The sequence below is a fragment of the Camelus bactrianus genome, chromosome X (genome assembly GCF_048773025.1).
Source record: "Camelus bactrianus isolate YW-2024 breed Bactrian camel chromosome X, ASM4877302v1, whole genome shotgun sequence".
Classification (NCBI taxonomy): Eukaryota; Metazoa; Chordata; class Mammalia; order Artiodactyla; family Camelidae; genus Camelus; species Camelus bactrianus.
In genome coordinates, this window is record NC_133575.1 from 25317212 (window position 1) to 25337738 (window position 20527).

Here is a 20527-nt window from a genome sequence, read left to right on the forward strand (position 1 = left end):
ATCTGATTAGTAATTTAATATATAGATCAATTCTTATTGGCCTAATGGTTTTGCTTAAAATTATACTTGAACAGTAAAACAGGTGAAGGAACAGCACCTGAAAGAAATATTTGGCTTCTGTAATCATCTTGAACATGGGTTTAATATCATCTCTTTATCATGACAGCCTACTTATAGAAAAAGACATTTGACATTTTTTTCCTTTATACACAAGTATAAAGACATCTAAAAGTAGACTGAGTATGACTGAAGTTCAAAGAACCTAGTTCATAAAGAAAAATATGAGTGGCATATATACCTCTTATTGCTTGACAGACCACATTTAGATCTGCTAAGACTACCTTTCAGATCAGCTGGAGAGAGATTGGTGAAGAAAGGGAAGAGCTCAAGATTACCTTAAGATTTCTGGCCTGAGAACTTTAGAGAATGAGTTGACATGCTGTTTTCAAAAATGGCTGCACAGAACGACATTCCAATCAACAGTGTACGAGGGTTCCCTTTTCTCCACACCCTCTCCAACATTTATCATTTGTGGACTTTTGAATGATGGCCATTCTGACTGGTGTGATATAGTTTTGATTTGCATTTCTCTTGTAATTAGCAATACTGAGCATTTTTTCATGTGCCTATTGGCCATTTGTATGTCTTCATTGGAGAAATGTTTAGTTAAGTCTTCTGCCCATTTTTGGATTGGATTGTTTGTTTTTTGTTATTAAGTTGTATGAACTGTTTATATATTCTGAAAGTTAAACCTTTGTCAGTCGCATCATGGAAAACAGTATGGAGATTTGCCAAAAAATAAAAACAGACTTACTATATGATCCAGCAATCCCACACCTGGGCATATATCCAAAGGGAACTCTAATTCAAAAAAGATACATGCACTTTAATGTTCATGGCAGCAATATATACAAAGCCAAGACATGGAAACAACTAAATGTCCATCAACAGATGACTGGATAAAGAAGTTGTGATATATTTATACAATGGAATACTACTCAGCGATAAAAAAGAATAAAATAATGCCATTTGCAGCAACATGGATAGGCCTAGAGATCATCATTCTAAGTGAAATAAACCAGAAAGAGAAAGAAAAATACTATGTGATATCACTCATGTGGAATCTAAAAAAAAGAGAAATAGAGGACACTAATGAACTCACCTACAAAACAGAGACACTTGCAGACATAGTAAATAATTTTATGATTACCGAGGGAAAGGGAGTGGAAGGGATAAATTTGGGAGTTTGAGATACAAATGTTAGCCACTATATATAAAAATATATTTTAAAAAAATAAATTTCTTCTGTATAGCACAGGAAACTATATTCAATATCTTGTAATAACCTTTAGTGAAAAAAAATATGCTCACAAGAATAAACTTATGGTTGTACACTTTCAAATGATTATAATTATTCTATTACTTTTATATTCAGAGTGGAAAGAGAGAGAGATGTATTTTTATATTGGTATCTTTTCAAGACAGAAAGAATATTCCCTTGTCCATCATTCTGCTGAAGCTATACGTAGAATCTCTTCACCCCAGTTTTACGTAGAATCTCTTCACCTCCACCCATTTGCTTAAGCCTAAGGTTTAGATTTCTATCCTATCAAATGGCTTTATCTGACCAAAATCTGGGATTCTAGCATTAGCTCTTAGCACAAAGGCAATACAAGGGTCAGTGCTCATAGCTGCATTACTTTTATGGCTTGAGTTTCATCCGAATTTATTTTTTGTCCTGGCCTTTAAAGGTTTACTCATACTTCCTTGCAAGAGAAAAAATATTTCAAAGCATATTTGTTGGAAATTTCCCAGTATCTTGGTGGTTTGAAGAGAGTATTTTAGAATATTCAATCTGCCTCACCCTTGGGAATGGAACTTAGCCTCTTCTCAACATATGTGAAGTGACCTAAACAAATTTACCTCATAAAAATAATGTGGGGATTGAATTTAATCCTGTTTATAATTGCTTAGCACAAGGACAGACATAAAAATGTACCTAATAAATAGTAGCTTTTCCTATTTGTATTATTATATACTGATATTTTCTGAGAAGTAAACATACTGATGAAATGATAAAGCATAATTTTTTATTAGGCAAATGGCTTTCTAATAAAATTTTTGACCTCATGACTGATATACTGTCTCTTATTTTCCTGGATTACTTTACAGTTTTCCTTCATTCAATATATGTCTATTCTGGTATTTTTATGTTAAGGTAGATGTGACACTGAGTGACCAATTCAAAGTCATAATTACAAGAACAATTCATGGGTCCCTCAAGCTATCATGAAAGTTACTATTAAAGCAGCATTAACCAGTTTAGATTTTGCCTCTTCTCTTTCACTGTCTGCTATTTAATGACAGGTTGAAAAAATTTATAGATTATTTTGAGAAGGACAGAAATGGGGGCATTAATAACATACAAGAAAAATGAAATAATCACTAATCAAGAGAGCTGGTGAAAGCTTTGGACTTCTAAATATGTAATTTTACTATTTATGAGTCTAAATTTTTTTGAAATGAGTCATCCTTAATACTTTTAAGCTCATGCTGTAAGCTTTCCTTAGAAATTGGGAGACTAGGTTTCTTGCAATATTCACTTCTTATCAGGCAGTTTTTATTTTTAATATAAAGAAATGATTACTGAGATTGGAGGTAGTGAGGTCAACCAGTCATATGCCCGGGCTCCAAGAGCAAAGAGACATGAGTCTAAGCTTACGAGTTTTGTGGTCTCTGTTACTCTTTCTATTTCTATAAAATGGGAATGTAGAAAATCTTACACCATGCGGGTACTGTGAGAACAAACAAGAAAAAGCACGGCCGACGTTTAGAGCAGTGCCCGAGCCTTTGTAACAGTTATATTATTATTGCTATTATTATACAGTTTGCTGTATCACTAACACATCTTCTGTAGCTTAGTTACTCTGTAATAAGTTGAAAAATTAGATCATTTGGTATAATTTTTCGAGCTGTTTTTTCCTGGTTTGCTAACCATCTCTCAAATCATTACTTTGAGTAGAAAATATAGTACCATATGATTATGAAGAGTGAAAGATGCCTTTTCAAGGAATGGAAATAATTTATTACTTATCTGAATGCAAACTCACACTTTGAAATTAGGAATATGATCTAGCATATCTCTTTTAAATATTCATAGGCAATAAAAACTCTGGCTGTTTGATTGATTTAACAGGCAATTGAATGTTACCTTTGCTCTGCATAATTGCAGCTATAAGAAACATTAGGTAGGCAATAAAAAAAAAACCCCACAAACCTCTGACATAGGCATTTAATTGAGAAGAAAATGGGCTAAGGCTTATCTTCACGTGAAAAGGCACTTTGTTTATGCCCTTTGGAAAATGGAAAACTATTTTTCTTCAACCAAAAAAAAAAAAGCAAGAAACTTACATCTTAAAACAAATTCAGATTTTTTCACTATAATAATCTAATGTACAACATATATTTTTAAAAAATCAATTTAAAAAAACTGTTACTGTAATTATTTTATTTCACCAGGTCCTTAGCTAATTTATCCCAAGGCTCCATGTGCAACTGCATCAAAACCCCAGTCCTTTCAACTAAAGCTTCAGTGGGACATACAACTGGCTTAGCTAACAAAGTATTAGGTGTTTCTCTATATACCTAGCACTTTAGAATCGATTAAAGTATCCAGATTATACCCTGAGAAATAGGAAAACCCTGTTACTACCCATTCTTGTAATGCAGCATCTTATTTTTAAAGTCATAGCAGCATAAGAAAGACTAGCACAACAGAATTTGACAAGGATATTATCTCTAACATGATGTGTTTTTCATCAAAGCTCTGAGGCACCAAACATGCTTTATTTGCATTGCTAAATTACTCTCAAGTTATTATTGGCTAAATATTTTATATAAGCATAGCCAGGACTGATAGCGTTTTCAAGTTTATTTCAAGTTTATTTATTGTTATTATAGCATTCTGGTCAATTAACTACTGAAGGAGAAATGAAAAACCACTTTCAATTCTAAGAATTAGAGGATGATAAAAAGTCCTCTTGTTAGTCTTCTGCATTTTATTCAAATATAGACGGGTGAGCATTTCATTGTTTTTCATGATGGAATATATGTATTTGTCTGTCCCTGCCTTTGGTGGGACAAACACACACATAGACACACTCACACACACTGCTTTGAGGGTAAATACACACATTGTTTTTGGTAAAAACTAAAAGCACTTTCCATGTAGTATGTTATGTTTTGCTCAGGATAACCCTTCAAAACAAGATCTGTTATCACAGATGAGGACATGGAAGTTTGAAAATATTACCCAAGGATACATAGCCAATGAGTTGTAGGGGGATGTGCAAGTTATCAATTTATTGTCTTTCAATATTCATCTATTGGTGATATTGGATTATTTCTTTGCCAGCTGGCATGATGCTAAGCTTTGTCAGTAGAGGGTGCTGGAGTGACACTGAGAGAGGTAAAGGTTTCTCTGCTCAGTGTGTTTTTATTTCTTGCTCCTACGGCTCTGGGTTGGCCTGTGGGATGCCCAGTGGAGCTCACCTCATCTCTTCCCCACTCTCTCTCCCACAGATCTTAGCAACATCCCCTACAGTTGTCTTCTGACAAGTTCAGCAGATATTCCAGTGGTGAATTCAGCCTGGGTGGCATAATCATGGGCAGAACTCCCAGAATCCAAGCTGGTTTCCCTAAATTAAGCAGCACTTACTGCAGATAGCCTCCCAGTGAGTCCAACAGGCACTCTATCCAGCTTCCAAGAAAACCCAAAAGCATCCCTCACAGGTTACCTCCCTATGAATTTTGTAAGCATCCCACTCCAAGATTCCCTTAATACAAGATTCAGCCACTGACTATGTACTAGCTGAGTCAGGTCCCCAGGGAACTTCTTTGCCTTCTCATGGTCTGGAGACACACTCCAAACAGGTTTGAATCTCAGCTTTGGACAGAACTCCTCACTTTGCAAATCATTTCCTTCCCTAGGTGCTATCCTTGTTTCTAGGGAATTCTTTTGAATTCTCTTCTATTTCCTCTTAAAAATTAATTCCCAGTAAATATGAATACTTATCTGTATTAAACTTTCCCTGTTCAAGTTACGGTGTAGTTTCTGTAACCTGTCTGATCCTAATTAATACAAGGGATTATTCCAACCCCAGTTTTTCTGATGCAATATTCAATGTTTTAAAATTTACTTTGGATACAGCAGAATAAGTATTCAATCAAGGTTTGTTGTTGAGCTGAATTACTATTTATTTGGGGGAAATAACAAGTTGCACAACAAAAACATTTGAAATATAAAGACGTAAGTAGTTTTTGTGTTACTAGAGGTTTGCAAGAGTAATACATAAATGGTGTACTCCTAAGAACAGAATAAGCAGACACTGAAAATTGTTAAAGAATAAAATTCGGGCCTTTCCAAAAAAAAAAAAAATTGGGGCCTTTTCAAAGCTTAGCCAGTTCAGTTTTACAATGTGCCTTTTGATTTTTTTTTTTTTTTTTTGCTTAAAGTACAATTTCTAACCTGACACCAACATTTAAATATGAATATAAGCACATTCCAATTTCATATTTAAACCCAAATTTAAATAATTTTTGAACTAGTTGCCACCTTGGGATATCTACTTCTGCTCATGTCCAATAGTTTGATAGAGTCAAGGGCCAAAGGACTGTTTAGAATCACCTATTCCCTGTCCCCAGTCCCTTACACTGATATGGAGAAAGTATGATCAGACTATTCAACAAAGGTAGTGCAGGATTAAGGACTGTCTGGAGGTTTCCTACTCAGGACTTCTTTCTAATGTAGAAACATGATCAAACTTCTTCCCCACATAAATAACAACAGGTTCCCTGTATACCCTCCCAGCTACCACCCCTCTTAGGACCTTTCCTTCCCTTCACAGCCAAGCTCCTCCCAAGGACAGCGCGCAGTTGCTTTCCCCCTTCCTTCTCTCCAAAGTCTTCTGGAACGTACTGTCACCAGAGTCTCTCTATCCCCAGGAGAACTCCAACAAAACGGCTATAGTAAAGATCAGAAGTCACCTCCTTTTTGCTCAGTTCTGTCTTCATCTCCCTAGGCTTCTCTACTATACTTGCCAGTTTTTTATGACTCCTCTTTATTAAATGCTCCCTGCTAAGCACCCTGGTTTTAACTGGTGTCTCCTCTTCCCTCTTTGATCGCTTCTTCTCGTCTCCTTTGTAGACACTGTTTCCTCAGCCAAAAACTTCATCTGGGGTATAACTCCAAATTGCTATGATTCTTTTTCTTTCGGCTTCTGTGAGGTGACCTCATGAACTCTACAGTTTTAAGTGGCATGTAGCCTGACAGATCCCCTATCTGTGTAACTAGTCTGAGTCATGATCTTAACTTCAGGGCTACATCTCTCTTTCTTACTGGGTTATGGAATACCCCCTTCTGGGTCCTCCATAAATACTGTCGCAGACTCTGCTGACACCCTGCCACATTACCCCTTCACCTCAGAACCTCTGACTTCACCTGTAGCTTTGGTGGCCAGTGTGGGCACACAGTGCTAGGTTCCCACGTTGGGCACCTGAGTTTCTCAATTTTACTGCTCTTGGCATCCCAGAAGTACTGGGATTTTATGCACCCAAGAGGAATCCTCAAACACAAAGGGAGAAAAATTGCCAGATAAATGTTCCAGCCTCCACTAGCTCAGTGAGACAATTCTAAAAAGCATGCTCTCTGACACTGGTGTTCTACATGATTTCTTTAAAGCTCCCAGTGGGACTGAGCCCAGTAAGTTGTAGTGGAAACACATTCATAAAAGTATCCTTTATCACCTTCCAACCTTTCATTTCCCACTCTCCCCACGCCCTCATTTGTCTTTCTTAGTATCATCTCCCAAATAAACTACCAGCACCTCCATGCCTGACTTAGGGGTTGCTTTTGGTTAATATCAAACTTAAGCAGACATGTCAGGCTCAATGGGAGTAAAAAATGACACAAGATATTTCACTTCCAAACTTGCTTTTTTATCTTACTTACTCAAAGTTGTTTCTGAAACCTATCAGATACTCAATCACCTAAATCAGAAATCCAGATGCTCTCCTGGGTTTTACATTTTCTCTGTACCTATCACCAACAGCCTTGCCTTCAACTGAACTAAGAGTAATTCTTCTGACTTGGTCTCACTGCTTGCAATTCCCTATCTCTTGGACCACCCACTCTGCAGTCTCCTCAGAGGTGATGTAATCACTTCGTGGCACCCCTCTTCTCCTCTCGCCTTTGTTTGCATGTGCTGGTGTCCACTTGCCTGAAATTGCCCTCCTACACTTGTCCATTTGGCTGTCTTCTACTCTACTCATTTAAAAATGTAGTTTACAACTAATCTTCTCTAGCAAAGCTACCACAAATACCTTCCAATGCTGACCCACACACGTGTGTGCCCTTTTTCCAAGTTCCCTAATCCTCTGTTATAACTTTTACCTCAATGCTTTGCATCTTATAAGGCTATTATCTGGTTTAATGTCCTGGAACACACTAAGAAATCTATGTTCTTGCTTAACTAATCAAGGTCTCTAAGTACTGAAGTATAGGAACTTTTTTTTACTTATTATCAACCCTTAGAACAGTGTCTCACATTGAGAGATGCTCTTAGCAACTGGATATGAAACTAAACTTCATTACAAGTTTTTTTCCTTTCTTGACAAATAATCCACTTTTGATTTAGAAGAGTATATGTAAAAGTGATTAAGAGAAATATCTTACTTTCTTTCAATTTTGATTTGAAAAATTAACACCATGTGTAATAATTTTTAAATAGGAAACCCACTCTGTTATATATAAATAAAAATATTATTCGGGAAAAACAAATAATGTCCACTATCTTCAGTACTCATACAATCACATGTATTATTAACAGATTACATATCACCATAACAAACGTGTATGTGTTTGGATAGAAAGAGAGAGAGAGAGAGGTGACGATACCTACACATATTGGTTAACCTTGCATAAGGAAAAGACCTCTATGGTCAGATAAGATCTGATTTTGAATACTAGATTAACTGTTTACTCTCCTGAGGATTTGAGCATGTTACCATACTTGGTATGTCTTGGTTTCCTATTAAAACCCACACTTCATAAATTTTTTGTAAGCTCAAATGATGCAATACACATGTAAATATTTCAGCCATGTCTGGAAGCTGAGCTAATATTTAAAGTATTCCTCATTTTGCCCAAGAGGCATAAAAGTATTTGCTAGACATTCATGCAAATTAGTTTAAACTCATCGTCATACCTCTTCATGTAGCTCTCTCCAACGAGAATTAAATGTCTCAAGTTCCTCATTGATCAGTTCATCCATGACTCCGCCATCTGTTAGGGTCTGTGCCAATATGCGAATCTGATTCGGGTTATCCTCAGAATGTTGCATCAAGTTTTCAAGTGACTGAAACACATTTGCAATAATTACTATTTTTCTTCTTTTTCTAAATCCACTGAATTAACCCGAAATGCTCAGTATCTCCTGATTTACATATAATTAAGTTATCCACAACTTAAAGCAGTATTTAACTGCTGTAACAAAACATGAAAGATCACTGTCATTTCAAAACTATGATGTTGTTTCATGTGAATCTTCATGAGCTTGTGGCAGAACTGTGCAATGGTGCACACAAAGACTCACAGCCACCTTCTCCTCTTAGGCCCACAATTTCTCAACTTCTCTTATAGCTAGTGATGTCCAAGTGGCATGATTCTGCCAATATATGTATCTAGGGAGAAATTCAAGAGCAGAGTTTCCTTTCATACTCACACTCTCACACACACACACACACAGCACAGTCTGTTTAGAAGAAAGCCCTATGCCCTTCACACCTTTCACACATACAAGGCTTAGAGGTAAAGTAGCCATAGTTGGACTGGGAGGCACTAAAAACAAGGATGAGGTCCTTCAACCTGATCACGTACTAGGATAACTGCATTATCACATCCTTTCTTCTGGCTAACATCCTTTCAGTAATGTGGGATAAGTGTGCAAGTTTGCTTCATATTTTTTGGAAAATCACATAAAAGGATCACTTTGCTGGTTCACAACAAAATGGTCACTGAACATCTCTGAACAGGACAGGGACAAAATGACAGTCCACCTGAGAACTCTCTTTGTTCTTTGATACTTCTGTCAGGTTTTACAATTCTTTTGCAAAAATAAGGAGGTTGGATATAATGATGTCTAGGTTTCTACTGCAACTTTCTAGGATTGTAATTCTACTCAGTATAAAACATTTTACATTTTCTTCACATCTTGTTAATTTATACACCTCATTTTAGCAGATTTACAAAGGGGTTGCACGACAAATAGCTCTACACAAAATAAATAGGCTAAAACTACATATTCATCATACATAAAAGATTAGCCAGAAGTACAATAAAATGCATAGGACATTAATGATTAATAAAATGTCAGAAGTTCACATAAATCAAAGCTTTATGTGCAAAAACTCCTTTCAATTTTACTGTTTGTAGATCTCCAAAAGAAAACTAGAAAATGTATTAAAATTTTGCATATACTAAAATGAATTAACATTTTAAAGATACATTTCCAATATCAAAGCATGCTCATTTAATACTTTGAAACATTCTGTAAGATATAAATTTATGATCCTAAGTCATTTAAAAATATGTTCCAATTCAATGAACATAGCTTTTAAACTGGAAATGATGTTTTACACTATCATCCCGTTTAACTCTACTCCAACGGAGCAAAATTGTGCATTCATACTGTCTTTGTAGGTCTGTAGTACGCTTAAGTAGGTAAAGAAATGTGTCAACATAGAACTGAGTGATACAGCAAAAGGCAAATGTCCCTTGTAAGAGGTTATTTAAATCCTCTTTGAAACCTTAAGACTGGAAGGTTCTTAGAGGAAACAAAGGGCTTCATCCCAAGTGCCAGTGTGGTTTCCTTTTAATTTGTCTTCTATTTGATTCTTAACATCTTTCAATACGTAATTTATCATAATTATATTAATTCAAAACTTACATCCAGCACCTCGGAGATTTCCTCAGCTCCACCAGGAATATTTTCAGTGGTCTTAAGTTTAAATTCTACTTCATTTAACCACTTGTTTGCCTTCTCCAAGTATGACAATAACTCATGCCAACATGCCCAAACTTCCTATGAAAGAAATATATATCACAGATGAAATATTTTGATAGAAAGTAAACGTGTAATTTGGGTACCTCCATTTTTAAAATTCTTGAAAATAAAACGTTTATTTTACATCTTTCACCTTTCCTTTGCAATGAATCACTGAAAATGCAACTAGTCATTTTGAGCACCTAATATGCCTATAATTACAAATCATTAAGGAAATATTTTATTACATGAATAAATTCAAGATTCAGTGATTTACTTTTTGAAATAAAAAATAATTAATCAACATTACAGTCTGGAAAATAGAAAAATAAAAGCATATATAAAACTGCACAGATAAACCTAACATCCGAACACAACAACTAGTATCACTTTTCTGTGACCTCCTCTAACCTTTATCATATGTAAATAACTTGATAGTTAAAGTATATATTTAATTATAGTTCTCTTTTCACTAAACATAACATCTTGTAATTTTTCCATATTACTAAGAAGGTATATTTTAATAAAAATCTAATGTTTCATTTAAGTGACTATAGTTTTGTTTCCTTAATAATCAACAATGATTGACTAGTTAGACTATTTTTAGTTTTGTTTGCTATTATAAATTTGTGATTATCATCATCATGAATATGGATTTTTCCATATCTCAGATTATTTCCTTGAGATGTATTATCAGAAATATGACTTCTAACTACTTCAAGGACATGATTATTTCAAATGGCCTTTGATATACACTGAAAGAAACTGATTAATATTCAGAAGTACTCATACATGAAATAGTGAAATTTTAAGATTGCTACCAGTAAATACAGAAGATCATTTTTCTGACCTTGGGATATAGAAGAGTATCTCAAATAAGGCATTTGGTAAAAAACAAACAAACAAAACTGACCATTAGAGACAAATAATTTTAATTACATTAGAATTAAAACCTTCCAGTCATCAAAAAACACCATGAAAAAACTGAAAGATTCAAACTTGAAGAAAACAACTGCAAAGTTTGTAAGAGATGAATAAGACTGAAAGGAACACCAAGTCAGTTAAAAGATGAACAAATAACCCAACAAAAAATGAAATGAAATCCTCAACCAGTATTTGAAAGAAAAAGATATATGTAAACCCAATAAAGATATACAAATCTGATCAGACTCATTAGTGATCAGAGGAATATATGTCAGGATTACAATGACATAGTGATAACGTTAACTGACACAAATAAGAAGTTTGGTAATTCCAAGTGTGAGAGAAGAGAAGCATTAACACAAATTTGTATTTATTGCTTGTGAGTGTATATACTACAATGACCATTGTGAAAAACAATTTGTCATTCTCACTAAGATAAATATTCATGTATCTGGCAATCTAGAAATTCCACTTTTTGATGTAAATCCTCAGAGAAACTGGTTTGTATGAACAATAAAGGCAATTCCAAGAATGTTTGTCTCAGCACTCTCTGTAATAACGAAAAAAATTTAAAAAGAAAGAAAATAAGCAGCAGTATTTACAATAACCAAGACATGGAAACAGCCTAAATGTCCATCAACAGATGACTGGATAAAGAAGATGTGGTATATTTATACAATGGAATACTCTTCAGCCATAAAAACCGACACCATTAACGCCATTTGCAGCAACATAGATGTTCCTGGAGAATGTCATTCTAAGTGAAGTAAGCCAGAAAGAGAAAGAAAAATACCATATGAGATTGCTCATATGTGAAACCTAAAAAAAAAAAAAAAAAAAAAAAGAAGAAGAACATAAATACAAAACAGAAACAGACTCACAGACATAGAATACAAACTTGTGGTTGCCAAGTAGGGGGGTGGGAAGGGATAGACTGGGATTTCAAACTTTGTAGATACTGACAGGCATATGTAGAATAGATAAACAAGATTATACTGTATAGCACAGGGAAATATATACAAGATCTTATGGTAGTTCACAGCGAAAAAAAAAGTGACAATGAATGTATGTATGTTCATGTATAACTGAAAAATTGTGCTCTACACTGGAAATTGACACAACACTGTAAAATGACTATAACTCAATAAAAAATGTTTAAAAAAAAGAAAGAAGTTAAAAAAAAAAAAGGAAAATGACCTTAATGTCCACTGGCAGGAGAATGTATAAAACTGTATCCTATTTATACAAAAAATACAGAAGCAAAAATACAACTTTATCAAACAGAACCACGTGGATGAGTCTGAGACATAAAAATGTTGAGCAAGAAGAGCAAGCCCTAAAGAAACTATATAGTATAGGTTACCCTTTTTATACCCTCAGAACACACAAAGTTGAGCAGTATATTGTTTAGGTATTGACATGTATGTGATAAAATATTTTTGAAGCAGAGAAACAATATTGGTAAATTTCTGGATCAGGGTTCTGTCTGTTGGGAAAAAGTAGGAAGATGCACTAGAGGATAAGAATATTAAAATAGTCATTTTCCATTAGCTGTGAGATTGTAAATATTGGGCAAACTTATAACTGTATTAGTACAATCACCACCCTCTGCTAGCTGCCCCTTCCCACCTAGCCACCACCACCATAAATGAAGAAAAGGAATGATGTTTTTTACTTTAGGAGAAATCAACAATTCTATCAGATTTCCCCTATTTTCACCTTTGCTCAGAGCCCTTGCAAATGATGGAGGACATTCTCTCTCTAACTGATGAAAAGTATCAGTCTAACCTGCCTTGCTGGCCTACCAATTCTTGCCCAGTATTTTATGTACAGTTTATCACAGAAAGTAAAATTAAGTATTTTGCTTTAAAAAGTGACAGAAATTTTAAATCTGGGTCATTTCCAGCTCCTGCTGGACTACAGGCTGTCTTCCTTCTGGGCAAAGATCCCAGTGGGAAAATATAAATATCCCCTCAAATACCCGAGGGTACTTTAGCGATCTGAAGATAAGGAAATGTGATTGGTAATATGTCTTATTAACTTTGGTACAGATTGAGGTAATGAACTACCTTGCTGATTTAACCATCAGGATGGATGGCCTCTTGTGTCCTCAATGCATCTGAAGGACACAGCTGGAGAGCTTGAATGTACCAGCTTTACAGGTCACCTTTGCAAAATAAAACATGGTCTTGCAGCCTGAATTGGAGCTAAAAGCCACTTAGAATAATTGTTAAGCTTAACAGTTTGGAACTTAAAATTACTTTGAAATCACCAAATTCAAAGTGGCTTTGAAGAGAGTAAAACAAAAAAGGAAACTTCTGGTCAAAATGGTAAATGGAGCTGATGTGGTAGTCCCTCCACCGGTGATTCAGTCATAATGGAATACTAGATAAAATGTAAAGGAAAAAATTCAAATTCATAGAGGATTTATGAAACAAGTATGAAAAATCCTCAGGTGGCAGAAACAAAGAGGGACGTTAAGTACACTAGGTATTAGGTAACCAAGCTTAATAAAATACTGGCATATCAGAACAGGGTATATGACATAAAAGCTGGGGTATTTAAAATTTGGGATGTGAAAAAGAGGCATTGGTCTCATACATTTCAGGGAGATGGAAAAGCATAAAGATGAGTGTCACTTATCCTGAAAACAAGAACTACAAAATCCCCATCCACTGGAGTATAAGGAACTGCCAAGAAAGCTGAGAACCCTTTCGATTTGGTTGGAAAATAAGGATCCACCCAAAAGAAACTAAAACCTAAATTTATATCACACTTGAGGATAGAACATAACATCTCTCAGACTCTGGTAGACACAAATAAAAAATACTCATAAGGACCCTCCAGTAGCCTAGCACAGAAGGGATTGCCTGTAAGATACAATTCCTACTATAGATGAGCTCACAAAGAAAAATTTACAAGCCATGTGAGGAAATTCACTACAATTAGAGGGAACCAGTAGTTCTAAGAAATGGTAGAATCTATACATTGTGAACAGAGGTAAGAGAACAGTTTTAAGGAATTCAATAACAAGTAATTTAATAATAAGTAAGTCAAAGTTGCCAATAGGATCTACTTTTCTTGAGGCTGACAACTAGAGTTCATACTTAAGAAGTAAAAAGGCTAAGTTCCCTATATTCTATGTTGGGAAAACTTCTGCTGGATGTTTCTACAAGCCCTCATCTAAAAAGAGGGAGCAGATGGGGAAGGCATGGAGGAATATGAAGAGAAGAGAATTTGGTAAGTTAAGAAAGTCTTTTTTCTCACCTTTTATGAAGGTGCTTAGGGGAAACTTATCAGGTACCTTTTCTCTACAAGATCTGAAAGAATACTGTTCATCAACTGGGTGGGTACATTCAGAAAGGGATGGTTGTCATGCCTTCCCTATTGAGTTGCTGGCATGGCAAAAAATGAATCAAGGACAATTCCTTCAAATTTCTCATTCCTGAGAATTATGGAAGATGGGATCTGCCAGTGCCCACAGGCTGAGTTGAGATGTAGTGGGTAAGTAAGACTCCAAGGGATCACAAAAGCATGAGTCATAAAGGTTTAATTTTAAAGGGAATATAATGCAAGGCTATTGGTAAGAGTCAGCCTGAAATTCTTGTTCAATATACCAAGGTATCATATATGCTCAGGAAATCTCTTTTTTAGAGTTTAACATCCCTATAAATAAGACCAATTGTTATCTCCATCAGACCACAACAAGTCTACAGAGAATAAGCCAGATCAGTAGTGATAACCTATAGAGTCTACTGATTACAGACTCATCATCACAGATGTGTGTGGGTGTTAATTAAAAAGTTAATAGCAATTACAGCCAGCCAAGAGACGAACATCAGATTAGGAGTGTACTTTTCATTCCTTACCCTCCTATATAACAATATTAGAAGCTCACTATCCAGAAACTGAGAGGAGGGAACTATAAGATCACTTTTTCTCACTCCCACCTCTGTATAAATTACTGAAGACACAAGATTAATCTGAATTGGTGGAAAACTTTTTATAAAATATGAGATCAAAATTTAAGTGAGAGTAAATTTTACTAACTAAAAGTTAATGAAAAGTTATGAGATCAGACTGAAATACTCATTAAAAAGCCAACTATAGGCAGAAAATAGAGTTTAATATCATTGGTTTTAGTTTTTGGAAAACTAAAACTGTTTAATACTTCTTACTCATTAAGTTGAGATTTCTCAACCAAATAGATTACTTAAGTTTAAACCATTTAAGTAAAGGAAGAAATAGAATTAATTACACAAAAGCAGAGGATTAGATAAGAGACAGATTTGAAAAAAGAACAGCTAAGTAAAACCAAGAGAAATGGAAAACACAGTCTTTGAAAAAAAATACAAACACACATATATAGATAGATGTATATATAGGCAGAGGTGAATATATTTATATAAGAAAGTTATAAACTATGCTTCCAGCAGGTGAAGATAGAATTTGAGAATTGGAAGACAGATTTTAGAAAATTAACCAGAATTCAGAAGACAAAGAAAGAAAGATAAAAAATATTAAAGGGAAGCCAACAATCAGAATATGGGGAGATTCTTCATAGATCTAATAAAGGTTCCTCTAGGAAGGAATGGAGAGATTGAAAAAAAGAAAATCTTCAAAAAGATAATGGAGACCACCAAAGAGAGAAATGATCATTCTGTTCTTATTAACATACCACATAACAAAGTATAAAGTATAAATGAAAACAAATTACACATAAATAGACTGAAACTGCAAAGCACCAAAGACAAAGAGAAAATGAAAAGGTACCGGAGAAAAGTATAAAGAAACAATAATTTTGACAGCAGACTTCATAATAGCAAAGCATTTCAGAAGACAATAGAATACTGTTTTTCAGTGTTGTAAAAAAATAACTCTTCCCACATAATTATGCTCAGGTAGGCTATCACTACTGAGGGCAAAAATCAAAGGCATTTTCAGTCATGCAATATCTCAGAGCATTTGCTATTCACACTCAGTGAAACAGTAGAAGTAAAGGAAAGATATGAAAAGCAGAAACCATTACAGAAATATGTAAAATAGTATTGGCAAATCTAAGTAAATATTATTAAAAATAATAATTACAACAACAGTGGTGGCAATGGCACTGACTAACTTAGAGGAGTAAGAAATAATGTGCAACAATAATATGTAAGATGGGAAGTAAATTCAGAGTTAAACCATGCCAATGGTTCTGTTATACCATTGTTAGATGCATATAGTGGAAAGAAATACTTATTATTGCAGGCTTTGTTGATTAAGGTACACAAGATAATAATTAAGGGTCCCATTAAGATAAAGTAAATAGCATATATATTCCAAACCACTGGAGAGGAAATAAAAAGAGGCTAAATAACTTGATAACTGTAATACAAATAGAAGAGTCTAGAAGTGTCATTACAGATGAGAAATAGAAGAATCATTCATAAATGGTCTTGAAAATTTTGTTCTTAACATGAAAATAAAAGATCCCTTTGGGAAATGTACCCCAAAATGGATTTCTGATGGATTAGCATAGTTTTCAATGAACAAAATAAATAAGAGAAAGCCAAGAATAATGATGATGTAAAGAAATTAAGAACATAATATTTGTGTTTTATTTGATTATCAGAAAGCAATTTCCTAGATATAAGAAGTCCTTCCCTCACATAACATGATAGTAAATTAGTTGTGACTTCCTTGAGATTTAGTGCCATCCCTTCCCTTCCCTTCCCATTGTCTGTTTGATACTCTGCACTCACACAGCACTAACAGAACAGATTTCACTTTATATCCTCAGCAACTATAATAGCTTGTGGGATATAGAAGACACTAGCCAAGTGTATCAGGAGTGAATTAGATACAAAAAAGAACAGGGACTGATAAAGAAGGAATTGGAATTGATACTGGAGAAACTTGGAGATTCAATTTTATAATTACAAAGTTATAATATTGGAAATATCTTGGGTACAGGTAAAAGATCCAGTCTAAATATATTCAAAGGTCTACTCTACTGGTCTGAGTTGTGCCTGCCTTGAAACATCACTCAGTATAAAAAAGTTCCCTAAACCATCATGATTTTCAACAATGATGGGGCACCTAAATTCCCTGTCAACTCTAATCACAATGATGACTCAGTTTACATGGGGGGAGGTGGCTTAATTTAAAGCCCAGCTAGTGTGCAGTATTTGGCAGCATCAGCACTTGGTAGCCGGTAAAGTTCACGTTCTTCATCAGTACACTTCACATATAATCATAAATTGACATACAGTAACTGATAAAGATCAACAAAGGCAAACTGACTTCCAGAGTCTTGCATTTCCCGTTCAGCCTGGTGCAGAGCCACTGGTAGTTGGTGGTTAGTGTGTCAAGTTCCTTTTTTAAGGCCTCTTGTGCTGCAGGTGGTGCTTGAGCTATGACACCGTTCACGGACTCGGTGAGGAGTTTCACTTTTGCCTCTTTTTGCTGGGCCTCTTCTTTAGCTCTCTGAAAAAGAAAGAATCCTCTCTTAATAGCAAGGCAATGACTTCACTCCCAAGATGCATTCCTATATATCATGTTCTTTCTTCCTTGCAACACCTCTGTTAGAATGAGATTAATAAAAATAAATCCAATACTGACTCCAATCACTTCCATAAATTTGAGTTTAGTTAAAATTGGAAACTTGAAGAAAAAAAATTATAATCAGACTGCAATCTTTAATCAGAATAGTTTGAAAAGTAGTATGTGGGTATGTATTTGTGGAGAATATATATACATATATATAATAACCAAGAAACAAATATTTCAATGCTAACTAGGCTCAAAAATATCTTAGTCTAGAATTTAAATCACTTATGAATTACTCAGATAGATGAATAATACTGAAATCAATACAAATATCATTTAAATCAAAGGATAATTAACATAGAAAAGTCTTTTTAATGCTCTTTTTGGGAATATATTTTGATAAAAGAAAGTTGTGTTCAGTAACTGAAAACACATAAGTGAAAGAAACACAACAGAAGCTCCTGACATGAGGGTGCTGGCCTGGTATAGCTATGTCTTGGTATCCTAGAGTTGTTTTTTTTTTTTTAATGAAAAGGTTTAATATAAAGTTTGGGGGTATAGTCATCGTAGACTTCCAAAAAGAATGTTGAAGTCAGATGTTGCTAATCAAACATTCCCCTTGGCTCTTTTATTTTAAGACAAAAGTTTTGCTTACAGGGGAAAGAAAGGAACATTATCATTTTCAAGTATAACACAGGAAAGAAAAATAAATAGAAGAAGGTCTCTGGTTATTATCTGAGTAAATAAGGGAGAGATGTCAAAGTAGGTCTGTAAGTCTCTTTTGAAAATAAAGATAAATTTGCTCTCAATATGAGCACAGCTGGAAGCCTGGACAAGGTACCATCTCTAGCCTCTGGGTGGTGAAACAGACCTAAAGAGATAATCCTGACTGGCATGCAGACAATACAAGAAATGGAATTTTCTTGCCAACTCCCTCTGCTGCTGTTGCCACAGGCTATCTGGGCTTTTCCTCTTTTCAATATTACCCCCATATGCACCAATTTTGTAGCTACATCAGTCATTTAAACATGCAAATCAATGTGTACTAATTGGATGGGCCACTCATTTCAGGGACTCTTCATATATTTTTTAATTAATTTGAGACAGTTTACTCTCCAGCGCTAGAAAGAAAAAGAGATCTGAATGAGCGGTTACCCATAAAAGCAAACTGTTCAAAGAATGAGGGAAGACAGCCAGAGCCAAACAAAGGAACCAGGAAAAATGGAGCGGCTGAACACAAGCTGACTGCTGATTATCTAGTTAGGGATCTGAAGCAGTGGCTGTATAGTAATAGAAGAGACGGTGAAAACAGCCATTAGGGGATTGAGATGTGAAGAGAAAGGCAACAGAGGTGGCACATGCTTAATAGAATAGAACTGTATGGAATGAAATGGCACAAGAGAGGGATGGAAGACAATATATTCAATCCTTTTGGTTCTACCAAAGATAGAGCCTGTGACTATGAGTAAATTATTTGACTTTTCTGTAAATTTCCATTTTTTGATTAGCAGAGAGAAGTGTGTACTATTTTGCTTCCAAAGTACCCTCTAAGTCTCACATTCTGTAATGATACAATTTGCCCAATGGTGACCTCCCCACCATCAAATTTAAAATCATTATAGTCCCTTGTTAAAAATCCTCCAATGACTTTTCCATTTCACTTAGAATGAAAATCCTCTGACACCCTACAAAGTGCCTGTGTCAGCAAATACCTACTCACTACCTCCAAATCATCTCAGGTCATCTATCTCATTTTAAATATAATTCCCCACAAATGCTCTACAAGTCAACCCTGTCTAAAACAGTGTCTCATCACCCCCAACTCCCACCGGAACTCTTAATTATTCTTTATTTTATAATCCTGGTTTATTTTAAGGCAAATTGTCATGATCTCAAATGAGTTTATTTGCATATTTCTTCATTCATTGCTTCCCCCCCCCCCAACAAGTAGAATGTAAATTCCAAGAAGTCAGGTGGCTTTTATGTACTGCTCACCACTGTATTCAATGTCTAGAAGGGTATCTGGCACAAAATAAGTATGCAATAAATATTTGTTGATAAATCAATGAATGATATATGGTATTGCTACAGTAGAATGCTTTCATAGCTTTTATTACTTCAGAAACTATTACTGCCTGTCCACAGAGGCTTCCTTATAAATTTTAATTTTACTTTCCACATGTGACTAAAGCCACATTACATTTGTTATTTAAACATGATTTTCACATGAGTACATTCTGCTCTTAATTATAATAAATATTCACTGAATGATCATATAACATATATAAAGGACATGTAATTAATTTCTTACCATGCAGCATCAATAATAATAATAATAATGATAATAATAATTACTAGTTTGGGGCATCTAATTTGTGCCAGGCATTGCACTGGGACTTTCCTGTTTCACCTTTCTAATAATTCTGAGAAGCAGGTATTTTGATACCTGGATCCAAATGAGAAAATGAAAGCTCACTGGGTTTACGTAACTTGCTCAATGTTACATAGTTGGCGAGGGACCAAGGCGGGTTTTAAACCCAAATTTCTGGCTCCAAAATGATTTTGCTCTGTTATGTGGCCCCAAACCAAATAAATATCTACTAAAAGTTCACAGAGGCAAATGTAGTTCAGTAATGTGTTATTGCTAATACACAAAGATGGTAATTATCATTATAGCTGCAAATCATTGAGTGCTCACGCTGAGCTAGGCAATTTAGTTATATGTAAGTTTCAATCCTCATTTCATACTTTGAAGTTATGAAATGATATGATTTACACATGAAAAAATAGAGGATGACACTGACTACTGGGTTTCCCAGGGCCATACTTGAAATGCCACTGTGTAGATTCAATTAGCAGGCCTCACCTCAAAGTCCCTGCTATACACCAGTTTCCTTGGTCCTAAATCAATGTTATTTTTTTATTCCATTGTTTCAAGAATAGTGTATGTAAATGCAGTCCTTTCATCAATA

At 34.9% G+C, this 20527-nt stretch overlaps 1 protein-coding gene across 8 annotated transcripts in view; it reads right to left on the reverse strand.

The window, feature by feature from the left end:
• DMD (dystrophin) overlaps nucleotides 1–20527 on the reverse strand; it is a 1840970-nt gene that overhangs the window by 1148089 nt on the left and 672354 nt on the right. For all 8 annotated transcript variants that reach the window (XM_045507265.2, XM_045507267.2, XM_045507235.2 and 5 more), the window contains 3 exons: nucleotides 17310–17492; nucleotides 10005–10139; nucleotides 8265–8414 (listed from right to left, as the gene is read on the reverse strand). In XM_045507265.2, coding sequence (XP_045363221.2) covers nucleotides 8265–8414; nucleotides 10005–10139; nucleotides 17310–17492 — 468 coding nt within the window. The remainder of the gene's footprint in view (nucleotides 1–8264; nucleotides 8415–10004; nucleotides 10140–17309; nucleotides 17493–20527) is intronic.